This window comes from Protomyctophum bolini (genome assembly GCF_963924005.1).
Source record: "Protomyctophum bolini genome assembly, chromosome: 22".
NCBI lineage: Eukaryota > Metazoa > Chordata > Actinopteri > Myctophiformes > Myctophidae > Protomyctophum > Protomyctophum bolini.
This window is the reverse complement of record NC_137883.1, coordinates 22,206,533-22,224,325: the sequence shown is the minus strand read 5'-3', so window position 1 is coordinate 22,224,325 and position 17,793 is coordinate 22,206,533. Positions and strand designations below refer to the sequence as shown.

Genomic DNA, 17,793 nt, shown 5'->3' with positions numbered 1-17,793 from the left:
GAAAATACATTTTAAGGTTGCCAATACCCAATTATCAGGTTAAATCTCATATAGTGATTAGTGTTGCCGTTTCAATTTGGGAAAAGGCTGTGAGTTCTGGCTACATATTGAAAATGATACCTGAAAATGCATTTTCTGCTTACTTAAAAGCTGGAGAGACCAGGAAATTCCGGTTACTGAACAAACACACTATAGCAATGATATAGAGCTATTTAACACTTATTTTAACAAAACATATATAACTTACTGTAAACCCTGATTCCCCTCTACACCAAAACTCTTTGTTGTCGAGCTTGTGGAGCTGTTATTTAATTTTTTCACCCCAGAATAGAGAATAGGGATGCTAGGGTTCATATGCATCATAACTATTGGGAGCAGTGGGCAATACTGAACAATGCCAACAAGTCTTCTCTTCTGGGGGTCCCTGCCACAAAATATTTTCAGATTGGACTCAGCTTTGGTGGTCCTTGGCACGACAAAGTTTGCGAACTACTGAATTGTAAGCCATTTGTCGGCCTCACTCAGGTCTTAATGGGTTGGGCACTTTTTGTAGCTGGGGATCAATCTGGGAACCGGCCAGTTCTCAAATGGCCACTCTACCTCCTGAGCCACATGCAGCCATGATAACTACATCTAATCACAGGAAGATTATGTCTGTCTCCCTCTCATTTTATACCTGCCTCTTCGATTCCGACTGGCCCTATAATGACCCCATTACCCTAATCTCACACTAACGTAATGCATGGTCGGAATAATGGGATATTATTATGAGCCTATACCCCAGCTCCTACGCTGTCTCCCTCTCAGATGCCATAACAAAATGAAGCATGAAGCATGCATGGTGTTAGCCTGTTAGGTCATGCCGGACACAGGAGTCATACATTGTTAGTCTGCTGAATTAGTGTTCCTTTGTCAGCCGCAACAGTTAATATGTGGGTCGCTGCTTCCAAACTCGACCTCTGCTAACCAGTGCTGGAACACAATTAGCTGCTCCTGGCAAAGCTTTTCCTCCACCACCCAAGTCTCCACCTACAGTAGTTCAGACAGAGTAATCTATAGACACCATGGGGCATCCAGGTCAACAAAGTATAAAGCATTCAAGTGGTTAAGAGTGTATAGACTTCAAACCCAAGTAAACTGTGTTCCATTTGTTGCAATACATGGCTAAAAGTATGACAAGAGTAGACTGAAGCACAGCAGTGTTGATTTCGTCAACTAATACTATGACAAAATTCTTCCGTCAACTACCTTTTTTCACTGACGAAGCTATTATGACTAAAACTAAGGCTAAATATATTTACAGTTTTCGTCAGCAAATAAAAACTAGACTAAAATGTTAGGAAGGGACTAGTGGACAAGAGATACAGTAAGTCTGTCATTTTACACTTATCAGTCATTACGATGGCCTCAATGCCGTCCAAAATACATTTTAGTCGACTAAATCAACTGTAGATTTAATCGACTAAAATCCTATGATATTTAGTAGACTAACACTAAAACATTCCAGGTGACTAAAATGAGACTAAAACTAAATGAAAACTATTCAAGAGACTAAAACTAAAATCAACACTGAAGCACAGCTGGAGGAGTCTTATAAGGCTTGTCTGTGTATGCATGTCTGAGGTTATTTGCTAAAACACCATACGACCACTCTGTCCTTTTTATGAAAAAAGAAATTTATTAATATATTATAAATTGGTACAATATGATACATTGCAGTAAAACACAGGGGACAAACAACATGTAGTGTAATCAGGATCTGTGCAAATGAACTGGGAGGGTTGTGTGTGTGCGCGTGACACAGGGTATGTGTGTGTTCGGCCAGACCTTGATTGCAGTAACGCATGTGTGTGTGTGTGTGTGTGTGTGTGTGTGTGTGTGTGTGTGTGTGTGTGTGTGTGTGTGTGTGTGTGTTTGTGTGTGTGTGCGTGCATGCGTGCGTGCGTATGTGTGTGTGTGTGTGTGGAGTCCTGAGTCCGTATTCATTTGCGTATTTTGTCCCACAGTCTGACTACAGCAGCAAACATATAGTAATGAGCACAAAGCTGAGCCACACGGGAAAACAAAGGCATGGCTTATCTCAGGTTCAAGTTTTATTATTGATCAAACTGCAGGAACAGCAAAGCTTTGTCTGAAGTCACTGAAACAGAAAGCGGTTTGGTCATCTGTCCCGTTTAGCAATAAGTCAGTACAATAGGAAAATACACGTTTTGCATAATGTGTTGATAATGAATGAATAAATATTGTGCTATGCTCGTGTAGATATCAGGACACAACCTCAGCTTTGTATGTTTTTGTGAAAGAGCAGGGCGGGAAAGTTGTGAGGTCGCCCAGAGGTTATCGTTTCCGGTTGCAGTACTCGACATCACCACTGAGCCGCGCTATGTTTCCCCCGACAGGGCCAAAAACATGATCAAAAGTTATAGATTGCCTTGAGTGTAAAAATTGAGTATCAATTGAACTGAAATGGTCCATTTGGTTCCATTATTATACTTTCAGAAGATAAATTAACAGTGAGCATTTTAAGGGGTCAATCTTTACACTCTCAGAGTTAAGGTGTTTGCACACACTACAATATCGTAGTGAATTTCGGAGCACGTAAAAAAAAAGAAAGTCGACCGTACCTAGTTTATGTCAATCACGTCTTCACACTGCCGCCGAATATTTCGTCCATATTATATGTTTTTTCGGACCGTGGTCTAGTGGGGTGCTTTCGGATCCGCAAAATGCAAAAATTCACCAGTGTGCAACCACCTTTAAACTAATTCTCAGATGATTGTAACTCATCACGGTGATAACGCAGTGGTTAAAGCACCGCTGAGATGAACAAAGGTTCTCAGGGAAACAGGCTCTGTGCATAGCTGTAGTCTCGGCTTTCCAGAAGGTAGTATACACGTTTCCTGTTTCCTTGTTCATTTTCTCATAGCTTCGTTCGATTGGCTCAGCAGCAGATTTTAACCCAGAGGCACGTGTTTCCGGTTCAAATGTGCCGGCCGAGCCAATCGAAACGAAGAGAGACTATGAGAGACTGAACCGGGAGAGGGACTAGCGGGTATATATGACACCTCCTGGAAACCCCGCGACTATATACAGTCATGCATGCAGCCTATAAAGTGGCAGTTTGCTGGAAAGTTTAGTGGAGAGACAACTGGATGTTATGTGCACTCTCCCAACGCGCCGTGGCGTTTATTTGGCGGTGATGACGGGCGGGACGTCGGTGGTGGCGTCAGTCGCCGCCTCCTGCTCGTCAGAGTCACTCTCCGAGGTCTCGTCGGAGTCGCTGTCGGAGTCGCTGTCGGCGGCGCCGGGCGTGGCCGTAGCGGCTTCCTCGCTGCTCTGACTGTCGTCCTCGTCCTCGGACTCCTGGCTGGCACTGGCGCTCTCGGTGGTGGCACTGCTGGCGCTCTCCTCCTCTTCCTCCTCCTCTTCGGTGGCACTGGAGCTCCCGCTGGCGGAGGCAGAGGCAGAGGCGGAGGCGGAGGCGGAGGCAGAGGCGGAGGCGGAGACGGAGGCGGAGGCATCGCTGGCACTGGCGCTGTCCTCCTCCTCCTCTGGGATGGAAGCCTGGCGAAGCATGGGTTCCTCCTGGTCCTGGGAGCTGGTGGTGCTGCCGGAGGAGGTGTCCAGACCCTGGTTCTCCACCTCTGGGGTGCTGGTGTCCTCCTCCAGGAGGTCGGTGTGCACCTGTAGGGCCTGCAGGGGGTTGGAGAGGAGAGGAGAGGAGAGGAGAGGAGAGGAGAGGGAGTGTTGATTTTGTCGACTAATATTTGACAATAAATGTTCGTCCACTATCTTTTTTCACTGACGAAAACTAAATGGAAACTATTAATGAAAACTAAGCTATGATGACTAAAACTATGAGACTAAATATATTGACAATTTCGTCAACAAACTAAAATGTTAGGAAGGGACTAGTGGACAAGAGATCCAGTATAAGTCATTCTACACTTGGTTGCATGCTGAAAATATCGGCTATATTCAGCAAGTGTAAAATCAGTCATTACGACTGCATCAAGGCCCGCCAAAACACATCTTATAATATTTAGTCGACTACAACTAGACTAACACTAAAACATTCCAGGTGACTATAGAATGTGACTAAAACAAAAAACTGGAGAGGAGAAGAGAAGTGCAGAAGACCTGTACCTTGTACACCTGCAGGCTCTTCTCCACGTCGTTTCCGTCTGTGATGTCATAGGCCACCTTCTTCTGAGGACCAGCTCCGTACAGCTCGTAGGACTTGTAGGGCACAGGGTTCTTCTGGTAGGACTTGTGCTCCTCCGCCATGTACGACTTCTCCTCCGCCATGTAGGACTTCTCCTCCGGCACGTAGGACTTCTCCTCCACGTAGATGATGGACTTGTGGTCGCTGGGGTATCCCCCGAGGCTGTCGCCGCGGGCGGGGTCCGTCACCACGGAGGCGGTGATGGGCTCGTCGGTGGGGTCCGCGACGATGACGGGCTCGTCTGTGACGATCACCACTGGGCTGGCCGTGGTGGGGGAGGGGCTGGAGGACTCGCCCGACTCGTCGCTGGAGCTGTCGCTGGATTCGTCCTCGTCGGTCTCCTGCAGAGACGCAGAGAGAAGGTAGATGGAGATGAATACCAGTAAGACGCCCTGAGGGCGAGAAGCGACCGTGCATTCATCCCCCTGGGTGACGGCAGACTGCTGGGCGAGCGCTCATGGCGCTGTGGCATGGGGGGTCAGATCAACATATGGAATGAATTCTGGACTGGCCGTTATGGAGCGTGTCTTGAGTGTAGGCCTACAGTGTTTGATGAGTTCAGATCAACATTATGGAATGTCAGAACAGGTCAGCTCCATATATGGAGATCTAAGCTCTTATCAGCTTATCAGCTCTATTATTGGTGTCATCTTTCACTTCACAACGGTTATTCTGTCCCCTACAGTGTTTATATTTATCCTGTATTGTATTATATAATTTATTACTATTGTATTGTATGTGTTTTGTATGGATAGTTGTATCATCATTTTGAAGAGCCTGCTCAGGGACTACAGATGTAAACTAGCTTATAGCTAACTCTGGCCCATTTAAATGGATGTGAAAACTGACGTGTTGATTAATGAGCATTGTCCCTGTCAAATAAATAAATAAGGGTGGCAGCGGGGGCAGTGTCTTGAGTGTACAGGGTTTGATGCGGTCAGATCAACTCAACATATGGAATGAATTCTGTATTGGCCATACGTGGAGCGTGTCACAAGGCGTGACGGATGGACTGTATGACTGACTGACGGGAGATGCTGGTTTTCATACTGTAGTTAACTGACTAAAGTTTTCACATAATTGTAGTGGAGTAAAAGTATAATATTTTCCTCAGAGAGGTAGTGCAGTAGAACATTGGAAATACCTGTGCCTGTAAGTACAGTAAGTAAGTATAGCCTTGCCGAGCCATGAGGCTCATAGAGCAGGAGCCTATCTGTTTCTGTAGCGTGCGGCAGCTTGATGTACAAGTACACCCCCTGGACATGACGCTAGTATGTCGCAGGGACTTACCCCCAATCCAACCTTTGATGCTGAGTGTCAAGCAGGTAGGCATTGGGTCCCATTTTTAGAGTCTTTGGTATGACCCGGCCGGGGATTGAACCCCAACATCCCAGTCTCAGGACGGACACTCTAACCACAAGGCCACTGAGCTGGTTGTAAGTACAGTACTTGAGTAAATGTACTTATTTACTCCGCCACTGATTATTACTAGTCCCTCCCTGGGTGGAGGAACAGACAGACAGGCAGACAGACAGACAGATAGAGAGCATCTACAACTCTAAACACACACAAACACACACACACGCTCGTGTACTCATGTACTCGTGTACTCATGGACTCACACTCTCATCGGTGTCATCGTCGTCATCGTCAGCGCTGTCCTCGCTGTCTGTGTCCGACACGGAGACCGTTTCTGGGGATTCCGATGTCACCTCCGCAGGAGCGTCTGCTGCAGCCTGATGCGCACACGCACACGCATGCACGCACACACACACACACACACACACACACACACACACACACACAGGGATACACGTATACCGGTCAACAGATATACACGTGCAAGTCGTTGGAACTCAAGTGAATGGCATGGAGTGAGTCTATATCTCAACAATAATGACAATTGTAGGGCTGAGTAATTAACAAAGCATATTTTGAAAACAATATTCTGAACCAAGAACCGACCCAAACTTGCTCGTGTAGGTTCAATGAGAAGCAAGCAGTTCATTATATCAATGAAACAATTGTGAAACTAGCAGCAGATCCATATGGTCACAGCTGCTAGATCTGCTATTTTCACTTTTTTTCATTTTTCTTTTACACATTAATTGTAATCGAGGCAAAATAATCGTAATAAACTTGAGTTTACACTGGCAAGTTACAGTGCTTGGTGAGTCATTTGGTAAAAAAAACCTTTTAGTGTAGCCGAGTTCCTTCTTATGAAGTAATGAGTATAGTACAGCTGTACTACATATACTGTCAGTATAGTACAGCTGCAGCAACATCTTCTTTAGTAGCTTTCTCAACACTAGGGTCAAGTCCAGTTCACAATAACGCCCCCTCCTCACTCTTTCTTCAGTGCAATGTAAACACAACAAAATCCAACCACTTAAAACCTATTGTCTATAGCTGACCGGAGTCCCCCAGGGCTCTAAACTAGGCCCCCTCCTTTTTTCACTCTGCACTAAATATCTTCACCGTAAATAGCAGATCTACTGTACAAGCTTGATTGAAAAAGTTGCTATTTTGGCAGAATGTTGGGCCCAGAATAGGGACACTAGGGGATCAAGTTAATTTAACTTGAGCGTTAAATCTGGAGAGTAATTTGGTTCCATTTGTAGACTCTGTGAGTTAATTTAACCCTGAGCATTTTACTGCCAAGACAGACTCAAACTGAAATTACGGGGGCCAGACCGCAAGATTTGACATGATAAGAATATAATCTGTCTGACTCTCACCTCCTCTTCGTCTGAAGCTTCTGAACTCTCGTCTGAGTTGGTGGCTGCTGCTGCCTCCACATTCTGCAACATTAACACGCAGAGACAGACGCAATAAATCACACTCGCTTAAAACATGTACTGTGCCACCGCCTACCGTGACCCGTTTTTACAGTTACATTTTCTTTGTTTTCACCGTATATATGCCAAAGGGCAAATGCCAATCAAAGCACATTAATTACAGGGTGATAATGTCAGGTACTGATGGGAGTAAATGGGTTCGGTGCAACAGAGATTATAGCCACGAGGGGAGAGGAGAGGAGAGGAGAAGAGAAAAAAACAGCATCACTGAATAAAGCATATACGGAAAGAAAACCTTTCTTCTTTTTACTCCACAGACATTTCAAAAAATCCCCAAGGTAAGGAGAAATGCCAACGAGTTATACCTATACCTAACAAAAGTTTAGCTTGCTAAAATCTAAACAACCTAAACTAAACAACCTCTAGGTCTGGACTGTCGGTGTAGTGGTCCAGGGCATGCAGGCACCCTGACAGGGCGTTACAGGTTCGAGTCCCGATCCCAACGGCCTTTGCTGCGTGTCATTCCCCATCTCTCTCTATTTCTCATAACTCTATGAGATTGTGTATACGTTGTCCTTGGATGGTTAGGATGCTATGGCTGATAACAAACATCCTCTATGCATCATTTGAGTGGGCATTTTGCATCTCCAGAACCTCAACGTTTGCTAAAGGATGCAAACAGAGCAGCTATTAGTATTTACCTGGACAGGTGCAGGGATTTCAGCAGCCTTTACAGCAGCTGGAGCTGGTCTTCTGGCAGGCTTCGCCTGACAGCAAAGGACAAACGTATCAATATGATGCACGTACACACAATTTACAATTTAGGCTTTTAGCATACGCTCTTATTCCAGAGCAATTTACAGTAAACCAAGAACCTATCATCAGTCCAAACAGTAGAATATCCAAAAATAAATAATCTGTACATTGAAACTATACACACTATAGGATTCTACAGAGGTCTACAAATGAAACTGGCAAAATTACATTTTAGCAAGGTTGTCAAGGCTAAGGCAAGTGCTAACGGCACGCACACAGGGCCGCACGCATGAACGCACAGTAATTCCTTGAAATCTCTAGGGTGGAGCTACTCACCACTTCCTCTGAGCTCTCTGAGCTGCTGGATTTTCTGGCCTGAAACACAAACAGACGAGACGACATATAACAATGAAATCACAAAGGATTATGGGATGATAATGTCTGATGATGATCATAATGATGGTGTTAATAGATTGAGAGGGCCAGCCTGATGGATCACTGGCCAGTCTGGCCTCCATAATGCACCACTACACCATCAAATGCTGAGTGTACATTTACAAATGTAACAATTGGACCCATTTGATTACACGTTTTGTAAGGGGAAATGCTACTTTTTTAGTTTACTACTATTATTTTATTTTTATTTTTTTATATTTTTTATCCCACGATTTTGTAACCCATTTTTCACCCCTGTGTCAATCGTCTACTGTGTACTACTTTTTATATATATATGTCTCTTCCTGTATGAGGGTCTGTTTAAACATACATTGAAGACAAAAGTGTGTAAACTGAAACATTGAAGACAAACGTGTGTGAACACAAACATTGAAGACAAAAGTGGATGCAATTGTGATTGGCCCGAATGAGATGATGACGTATGATGATAAGAGCGCCCCATGGTGTGATTTGTTATATGAATTCATATGTTATTGGTTAACAAATACATTATTTCATCAAATTGTTAAAATGTGACATTGTCAAACATAGGAATGCATGTATATCTAATTCAGTCTGACTAGAATCCAGGATGAGAAAAATATTCCCCATGGGCCAACCAGTCTCTCCAGCAAATCCAACCCTGACTATTCCGTTCCAGACATTTCTCGAATGCAACTCACCGGCCTGCAGAGAACTGTGGCGAAGAGGAGGACGAAAATGATGGCAATTTTCATCGTTTCTGTGGAGGGGGGAGAAAACGGATGAAAATAGAAACGTTAGGTTCCGACTCCCAGAATGAAAACATGACATTATGGTGAAAACCCCTAGCTTTGCATACTATGGCAACCCCAAAAATACTCTTTGCTCTGGATTCTAAATTTATCCCTAAACACAATGAGATGTCAGCCACGGAGTGAGTTGTGTGATGTACTGTATGTGTCCAGTCAGCGGAATCGTCTCGTCTAAAATTCCTCACCTAAGTAAGACCCGAACTTTAATTCTGCCTTTTGAGGGTGGATTCTGCCAATGCATTTCAATGGGATTTTTTTTTTAATCCGCAAATATGGTAACAATCCGTTTCCATTGAAAAGCATTGGCAGAATCCGCTAGCCTCGCGTATAGTCAGCCTTCATCTGCCCTTGCAATGCATAATTTGCCCCAGGCAGATTAAGTCTGGCCCCTCTCAATTGTGGGAGGACTTCACGGCCGAAGTGCTGACGAGCCAACCAGATGAGTCTGGAAAAAAATTGAATGCTGAGAGGGACGAGACTAATATCCACGCAGTGATATTTGTATATAACTATGCAAGGCTAAGAATCGGCCCTCATAGGCAGAATTTAAGTTCAGTTTGACGGCACCCTAAAATCAGTTCTCAAACTTTTTTGAAATTCAAAACACTTTCAAGATTTTTCAAAAATATATGTACAAGCTCGCAGCGCGGCACGATTTCCTGGTTTTCTCTTAAACCAGATGTAGTCTTAGAGAAGGACTTGAGTTACAGTTACAACAAAACTGTACTTTGACCACGTTTTCCGTCACCGCCCCAAATCTCTTCACCAAAGAAGATTGCCGATCTACAAGCACAATGCGTTGTGACACGCACACACACACACACACACACACACACACACACACACACACACACACACACACACACACACACACACACACACACACACACCTACAGTACAGTACATCTAACAACCAGTCCCATTTCCTGCCCGGGACCCTGGCAACTAAAACTTAGCAATTAACATCCTTAATTAGAGGCTGAAATAATAAGTTGTGGTTTTCCGAATGACCGTGTTCCTACCGAATACTGCAAATCGTCTCTCTGTCATGAAATCACTTAATTTGAGAGATAGGTACAGTTGGAATGACGTGCCCCCCCTCCTTCCGCAAGGGATAGGAGTCCACTCCTATATCCACAGCGCAGGCACCAACGTCAAGTTCTACTTTTGATAGATTTAGATTGATTGCATTATAGTTGATTTGTATTATTAACACACAGTATAGGACCATGAAAAGGTAGTATTATGGAATGTGAAAAAAATGCCAGGATATGACATTTCTCTTTGGTAGGCCTATATACTATAGGGCATGGAGAGGATTAATGAAACAAAACACACTAACCACTAACCACTTCAGCACATGTTGGCTATTTTCAAACAATTATTTTATTGAACTTGTGAAATGGGACATTCTGCGCAATGAGCACTTTTACTTAATAAGTATATTTTGATGCTGATACCTTTGTACTTTAACTCAAGTACATTTTGAATTCCCGAACTTTGACTTGCAACAGAGCATACATTGCAGTATTGAAACTTTTACATAAGTAAAGAATGTGAGTACTTTTTCCACCATTTTAAAAGAAATGCAGAAAAACAGGGTAGTGAGGGCCGAGGGTAAAACGTAAAGGTCATGTCTAGGTCAGATCTACAAGCGAGTGGCTCGCTACGAGATTGTTTTTGTAAAATCGTGAAAATGCGGCACAGATCTTTGAATATATATTCTTTCAGAAGACTTTTTTTATTTTGACGTCGGGCCTAAATGGGTTAAGGACATTTACCAGTTCCTTTTAAGAAAAACAAAAACAGTAACGGCCTTTCCCATCGAGTATAGAAAGAGAATGGCGAGAATTGGCATGCGGCTGTGGCTTCGACTGAGAAACAACCTATACTTTTGGTTAAACATGGTGCTGCGTTTGTGACTTTCCAGCTATAACAACATTGTATTTGAGTGTTACGCTGCCTGGCACTGTTCATTTTCACTCTGAGAGTTTACAAAGGGTCCATTTGGTTGTGTGTGTGTGTGTCTCTTAGAGATAGGGTGAGAAGTTCAGTCACGTGAGAGAGACTCTGAGTTGACCCGCTGCTTCTTCGCTTGGAAATGAGCCATCTAGGAATCTAGTTCAGGTATCTAGTAAGGATTAGTGCATTAGGGGCTGCAACTAACGATTATTTTCATAATCGATTAATCTAAACTATGGTTAATTGGGAAAAAAACACACCAGCAATAAGTTGACGATTCAATTACGATTACTACATTAGTTGGCATGTGATGGATGGATGGATGGATGGATGCCTTTTTCTGCACCGGTGCCCTATGAGACCTACTGTATCTAAACCCTATACCGGTGCCCTATGAGACCTATCTAAACCCTATACTATGAGACCTATCTAAACCCTATACTATGAGACCTATCTAAACCCTATACTATGAGACCTATCTAAACCCTATACTATGAGACCTATCTAAACCCTATACTTGACCGGAGTCCCTCAGGGGGTCCATACTAAAGGCCCCCACCTTTCCCCCCCTCTACACCAAATAATGGTCTGTTTAGTTTTAAGGATCATAACATAAGAAAAAAGAAAAACAGGAACTCCCTTCCATTTAAGGGCATTTACACTTTACCGGTTCCATTTAAGAAAAAAGGAAAAGAAAACCTCTGCCTTTCCCATAGAGTAGAAACAGAATGGGGGTGGCTGTAGGGTTGGCATGCGGCTGAGGGATTTTCTGTGAACAACCTACACTTTTGGTGAAACATGGTGCTGCGTTTGTGAGCTCCCCAGCTATAACAACAGTGTATTAAGAGTGTCACGCTGCCCGGGCAGAGGGAAGAGCCCGCCGGGCCCTCGTGAACAGGGCAGGACACTTGACGTCGTGGCCCCTAATGACGGCCTGCTCTCTGTGCACTGTGTAATTCACCATGTTAAATGTGGAAGACGTGGAAAACCACAGAATGGTACATATAGGACAGACGCCCATGAGTGGGTGTGTGTGGGACTGTGTGTGTGTGTGTGTGTGTGTGTGTGTGTGTGTGTGTGTGTGTGTGCGCGTGTGCGTGCGTGTGTGTGTGTGTGTGTGTGTGTGTGTTGGTGACAGAGAGAGTATGTGAATGAGATAGAGAACATGCATAAATGCCTACAGGTATGCCAGTGCATATGAGCAGATGGGTGTGTGTGTGTGTGTGTGTGTGTGTATTTCCGTGTGTGTGTGTGTGTGTGTGTGTGTGTGTGTGTGTGTGTGTGTGCATGAGAGAGAGTCTATGAGTCACAGAGAACATGCATGTATGAATGCCTGTATGCGTTTACATTCGTGCTCGCTCATTTGTGCGTGCACGCGTGCCTGCCTGCGTGTGTGTGTGTGTGTGGGGGGTGTGGTTTCTCATTAGAAGCTGCTTTCCATGTCTGTCTGCATGAGGCCTCCAATTACAGAATACACACATTCAGCCCCAGTCAGCATATACACAATCAAATGTTCCTCTAATCTGAGAGGGTGCAAATGGAACCAAATGGACCACATATAGGTTCTTTTTTGTATTTCTATGAGAAAGAAGACACAATGGGTGCTCCTCTTCCCAGCGCCCGAGCTTCGACAGATTTAGAAGTGGAGAGATCCTTCTGATTGTGTCTGACAACCAGATCATTTACGACCCGATGTTGAAGCAACCATGAGAAGTCCACGTTTACATTTGGTTCAGCTATTTGTGCTATAATAACACAGGACATTCGATCGGTGTGAACGATTGCTGTCGATAAATCGCGTGTGCAATCGCAACGGACGTGATATCCAAAGCGCTCCACTGCACATCTCCTCCGTCTCTTGAGTTCACCTCAATAAGAAACGTAACACATTTTGTTGATTTTCATCCGATAGATGAATTATATATAAAATAAAGGCCTTCGTCTGATCTTCTGTATAAGTCACTCTAGTCTAAGGGCCAGTGTCCTTCTCTATGACATCACTCTGACCCCTTGCAAGTAGATGTTTATAGCTTAAAAGTAATACATCTTGCACACAGCACCTCCAAGTAGCCTAACGTAATAGAACCAACAGTCAAACTGTATTTGATAATGCTGCTGCTGTGATTCTTGATTATTCCTTGGTTTTGTATGACTATAAAAACAGCAGACAGACAGAGAGACAGAGACAGACTGACTGACTGTTTGACTGACTGACTGACTGACTGACTAATTCTTTTTTTTTATTTTTTTTATCCCACGATTTTGTAACCCAGTTTTCTTTTCACCCAGTGCCAATTATCTAATGTAATCCTGGGCGCTACACTTCCTCTGCCAACCTGGGGGGGCAGCGGACTGACCTCATGCCTCCTTCTATGCATGAGGAGTCCAAGCTGCTTCTTTTCACCTGACTGACTAATTCTGACCAGAACAGGCTTTGGTCCTTCCTTCTACAACTTCTCCTGAATCCAAAGAAACAAATGTACTATAACTATACCTGTGTTAAAAACCCAGGCGTTACTCATGAGAAACCAAACAAGGAGAGTAATACTATAGGTGGGTGTGTATAGTTCACACACACACACACACACACACACACACACACACACACACACACACACACACACACACACACACACACACACACACACACACACTATTTACTCAGTGTGGTCGATCCCAGTCACGTGACACATAATCCAGAGGTTAGTTTCCTGTTGTTATAGCCCACAGCTTCCTCTTCCTGTGCGACGGTGTCGTGATGACATCGGGCCAATGAGACACAGCTGTCCTCGTTTCAACTCCGACCCAATCACAGGGTTTTCAAAGTTCGCAGGCCTCATTAAGAAGACTTTAAAAAAATAGCTTGTAATTAACTCGAATAAAGTGCCAAGCGTTCTGCCAGATGACCAGGCCCTGCCACTACTGTATATGAGTTATGGCCCCCCAAGTTCACACGTGGAAATGTTGGTGTGTCAACAGAGGGAAGATTCATTCATTAAACGATTTGCACGCCCTTGACATTGTTTCAGAGGTGCATAACGGGCCATTATGCAGACAGAATAACTCTTCCTACTTCCGGGCCCCTTCCCCACTTCCTTCACAGGTGTGCCCGATGATAGCCTACTAATTAAGGCTCTGTTCCATTTAGTGTGCAGTGGTTCTCAAACTTTTTTATTTATTTCAAGGACCCCTATAACTTTGAGAGTGCAGAAATGGAACCAAATGGGGCCATTTGGAACTCACTCAAGGTCAAGGACACTTTGAGACCCGCTGGTGTAGCAGAGTGTTTCCAGCGAGCCAAGTATAGCCAACATGCACAATAGCAGCACTTTGACTCTGTTTGACCAGAATGGAACAGAGCCTTCATTAGTATCATCGGTAACACCTGTGAAGGAAGTAGGGAAGTGGCTCAAGTTATTTTCGAAAATGGCGTGCATGCATATATAGCCCATTACTACTTCATTTCGAATCCAACAGTGCATGGCAGGTCTAAAAGTGACACGTTGGGATGACACGTTGTGAGCTTATTGATGTGCTATTTCGGCGTGCGCCACTAGCTGTCTTATAAATCAGACTTCACCACATAAACCCTAATGTCCCCAGGAAAAAATAGCAACTTGGCTATTTTCAACCAAGAGAATTTGTGTAAAGGGTAAAAAGAAAAAAAGGGCAGACAGTATAGAGCCCTGGGGGACCCCACTAAGTATAGGGTCTAATTTGCTATTACAGACAGGATAGAGGGCTGTTATGACCACTGCAGTTGCCTTACGCTATAGAACCTTGACTGTTTGGCTGGTGCTCTTTTGATTATGGAATCATGTTGCAATGCCCCTCTGCAGTTCATTCACATATCAATGCCCCTCTGCAGTTCATTCACATATCAATGCCCCTCTGCCGTTCATTCACATATCACATGCTGTCCTAAAAGACATTATGATATCTCTGCTTTGGCATATTCACACATATGACACTACTAGACACTCTGCGCCAAACACTGTCTTGCAACAATTACAATATTCCTGCTCTCTTAGCTCTTTATAACAGACCTAACCATTGAAGACAAACTTAGCCCTTCAAACACTTAGGGAGACTTTACGCTTCAATAGATACAACTTGTTTTTATATACACTAGTCACTTTAACGGCACTAAGCCAAGTGGACACACATAGTGGCACTGAGTGATCACCCTTCCTTTATCAGTACAAATATCCTCAGTATGAAAGGAACACTAGACGCTATAGACTATGTGTTCTCTTCTCAACAGCACATTTATCTCCTCCTCTCAAACATCTCCATCCTTACCTTGTGTTGTGTCTTGTAAGTTTGCTTTAATTGGTCAGCGTCTTCTCAGATGCAGGCTTCTCAGCTGGCGCACTGGATGGACTGAACTCTCTGGACAAGCAGAGGAATGGAGACAGAGAGAGAGAGGGAGAGATAGAGAGAGATACAGACAGACAGATGTATCAGAGATGTGGTATCTTCACTATGCTCCTCCTGTGTGTTCCTCTGACTGAGCCAGTGTTGATGATGATGATGATGATAACGATGCTTGTTTCTGAGGCTTCCCATTGGATTATAAACCCTCCAGCCTCTGGGGGATAGCCAATCAGGCAGGCGGCTGCTGTGATGTCACGGGGTTAACCGCCCCGTGGTCCAACTCTTTCTCTCTCCCACTCTTCCTGTGGTCTGAAGCTGTGGTGGCGTGCGCGCTCACATGCACGCACGCACGCACACACGCACACATGCACACAGATTTATAAACACACCAACAGCAATGCACTTAAACACATACAGTAACACAACACATTCAGTACACATTCATGCCCACACACATACACACATATAGAGTAGATGCATGTGCACATGATGCTTGCATAGGCTACACACGAATGTACACACACTTAAAATTTGAAAGTCAAATGCAAAAACAAGCACACTCATTTCTCTATCTCTCTCCCTCTCTCTCTCTGTCCCTCTCTCTCTCTCCCCCCAAGTCTCTCTCCAATCTCTCTCTTTTTCTCACATACACACACACACTACACACACGCTCCGTGGTATTGTTGTAGAAGTTAATTCGAGGACAAAGTGATGACAGAGACCTACGGGGGGATGGAGCGCTGCATGGCTGGCGGTGGCATGACGGTGATTCAGTTTCCTGCAGCGCGCGTGCCTCGAGACGCGGCTGGCGGCGCGTGTGTGAGACGCGGTGCAGACACACAGCTGCATCGTCCCACCGTGGCCAAGCGGCACTAATTGGCCATTTGTCTGCTGCAGTCGAACAATTTGTCTCCCTCAGTCACAGAGAGGGGAGAAAAACCATTGAGCCAGTGTTGTTTAGTTGTTTTGATTAGTTTAGTTTAGTCATAGTCTTTTGAGTAAAATTTAATTTAGATTTAGTCAAGTCATCTGAAATGCTTTAGCGTTAGTCTAGCTTTAGTCGACTAAATGTCATGCAGTGTTTTTTGTCAACAAAAATGCATTTTTGCAGGCCTTGATGCCGTGGCTGCGGCGCGATTAGCGTGGCTCAGATGATAGGTGATATAATAGGTTATAAACATTTTTTAAGATAAAATTGCATAAAGATTGCTAAAATGGTATTAATAACTTTCCACGAGATATCGTGTGGTTGGCACGTAATGGGTTAATTATTGGTCATTGGTGTGTTTTGGCCGTATTATGAATTTCCATTTGCCATTCCCTTTAGCGGCCAGGTGTACCACAGTACATTGCTTTTTAAATAACTGAGGAAAAGCTAACAGTTTACTGCTGAGGCAACAGGGAGGTGGACCATGTCCTGTCAATGTCCATGCTGCTGCCATGCAGTTCATAGAATCATGCCTTCCTCTGCTCCTTTTATGTGTCATGTATGTCTAACATACAATTGTGATATTTGGACATATACATGCGTACAGTATGAACTTAATAATCATATGCTCATCCTCAAAAACACCTCACACAGCATTGTCATGGTTTATCTCCTATAGAACTATGACTTAATTAGCACTTCATGACTAAATTAACAACTGTAAAAAATGTATGTATTTTACCTCAACATCAATTTGTCCAGATGGGACCAATCTGTACACTCTCAAGGTTAAATTCACTCATAGGATTTGACTGTGTATGTGTGGCAATGCAGACAGGCAGCAGAGATGGAATAATGCAATTAATCTGGTGGAAAAACCCTTGGAAACCGCAGTCAGCCTCTTTCTGGTTCCAGAACCTGAAACAAAACAAGGGAAAAACTGCCAACATCTCAGTTTCATCCATTTGAAAATACATTCATAGATTTTAACGACATTGCTACAGCTAAATCCTGGTGTTAATTTAACTGAAAGTGTAATATAATTGAAACTTTTTTACCCACACTGTTAAAATGTTACTGAAAGTGCAGAAATGGAAACAATTATTTATTTATTTTGGTTCCATTGGTCCATTTTGTGTACACGTTCAGGGCTTGTGCCCTGCAGAGCTAATCACATGATAATACCATTCATATTTTTTGGCTCATATGCAGCGCATTGTGCAAATGCTTTTGGACAAAGCATTGTCGTTACTAAGTGGACAACACTCAGGATTTTGCAGTGTGTCTGATGAATTTGATATATGTGTATTTTATTTTAAGAGTTGTTTTACTGGCAACGATCAAGAATTCCTCGACAAGGAGAAGTGCCTTAAATTTGGAGCAATAATATAAAGTGATGATTTGCGAGGTTTAGGGAGGGTTTGCGGGGAAGGAATGTGTTGTGCATTTGTGAATGTTAAGTCGCACATCACTTGTTTTACTTGAATTTGGACTTTATTAGCTTTTTAAAAAAGCTTT

The 17,793-nt window shown here is 43.8% G+C and overlaps 1 protein-coding gene across 1 annotated transcript; it reads right to left on the bottom strand.

Moving 5' to 3' along the window:
* Window positions 1–1,655: 1,655 nt before the first annotated feature.
* On the bottom strand, window positions 1,656–15,505 carry spp1 (secreted phosphoprotein 1). Its single transcript, XM_080756053.1, has 8 exons — window positions 15,273–15,505; window positions 8,898–8,956; window positions 8,116–8,154; window positions 7,725–7,790; window positions 6,964–7,026; window positions 5,848–5,961; window positions 4,147–4,566; window positions 1,656–3,693 (listed from the first exon to the last, which is right to left on the bottom strand). The coding sequence occupies exons 2-8, from the start codon at window positions 8,949–8,951 to the stop codon at window positions 3,187–3,189; spliced, it is 1,263 nt and encodes a 420-aa protein (XP_080612179.1). The 5' UTR covers window positions 8,952–8,956; window positions 15,273–15,505; the 3' UTR covers window positions 1,656–3,186.
* Window positions 15,506–17,793: the final 2,288 nt, after the last annotated feature.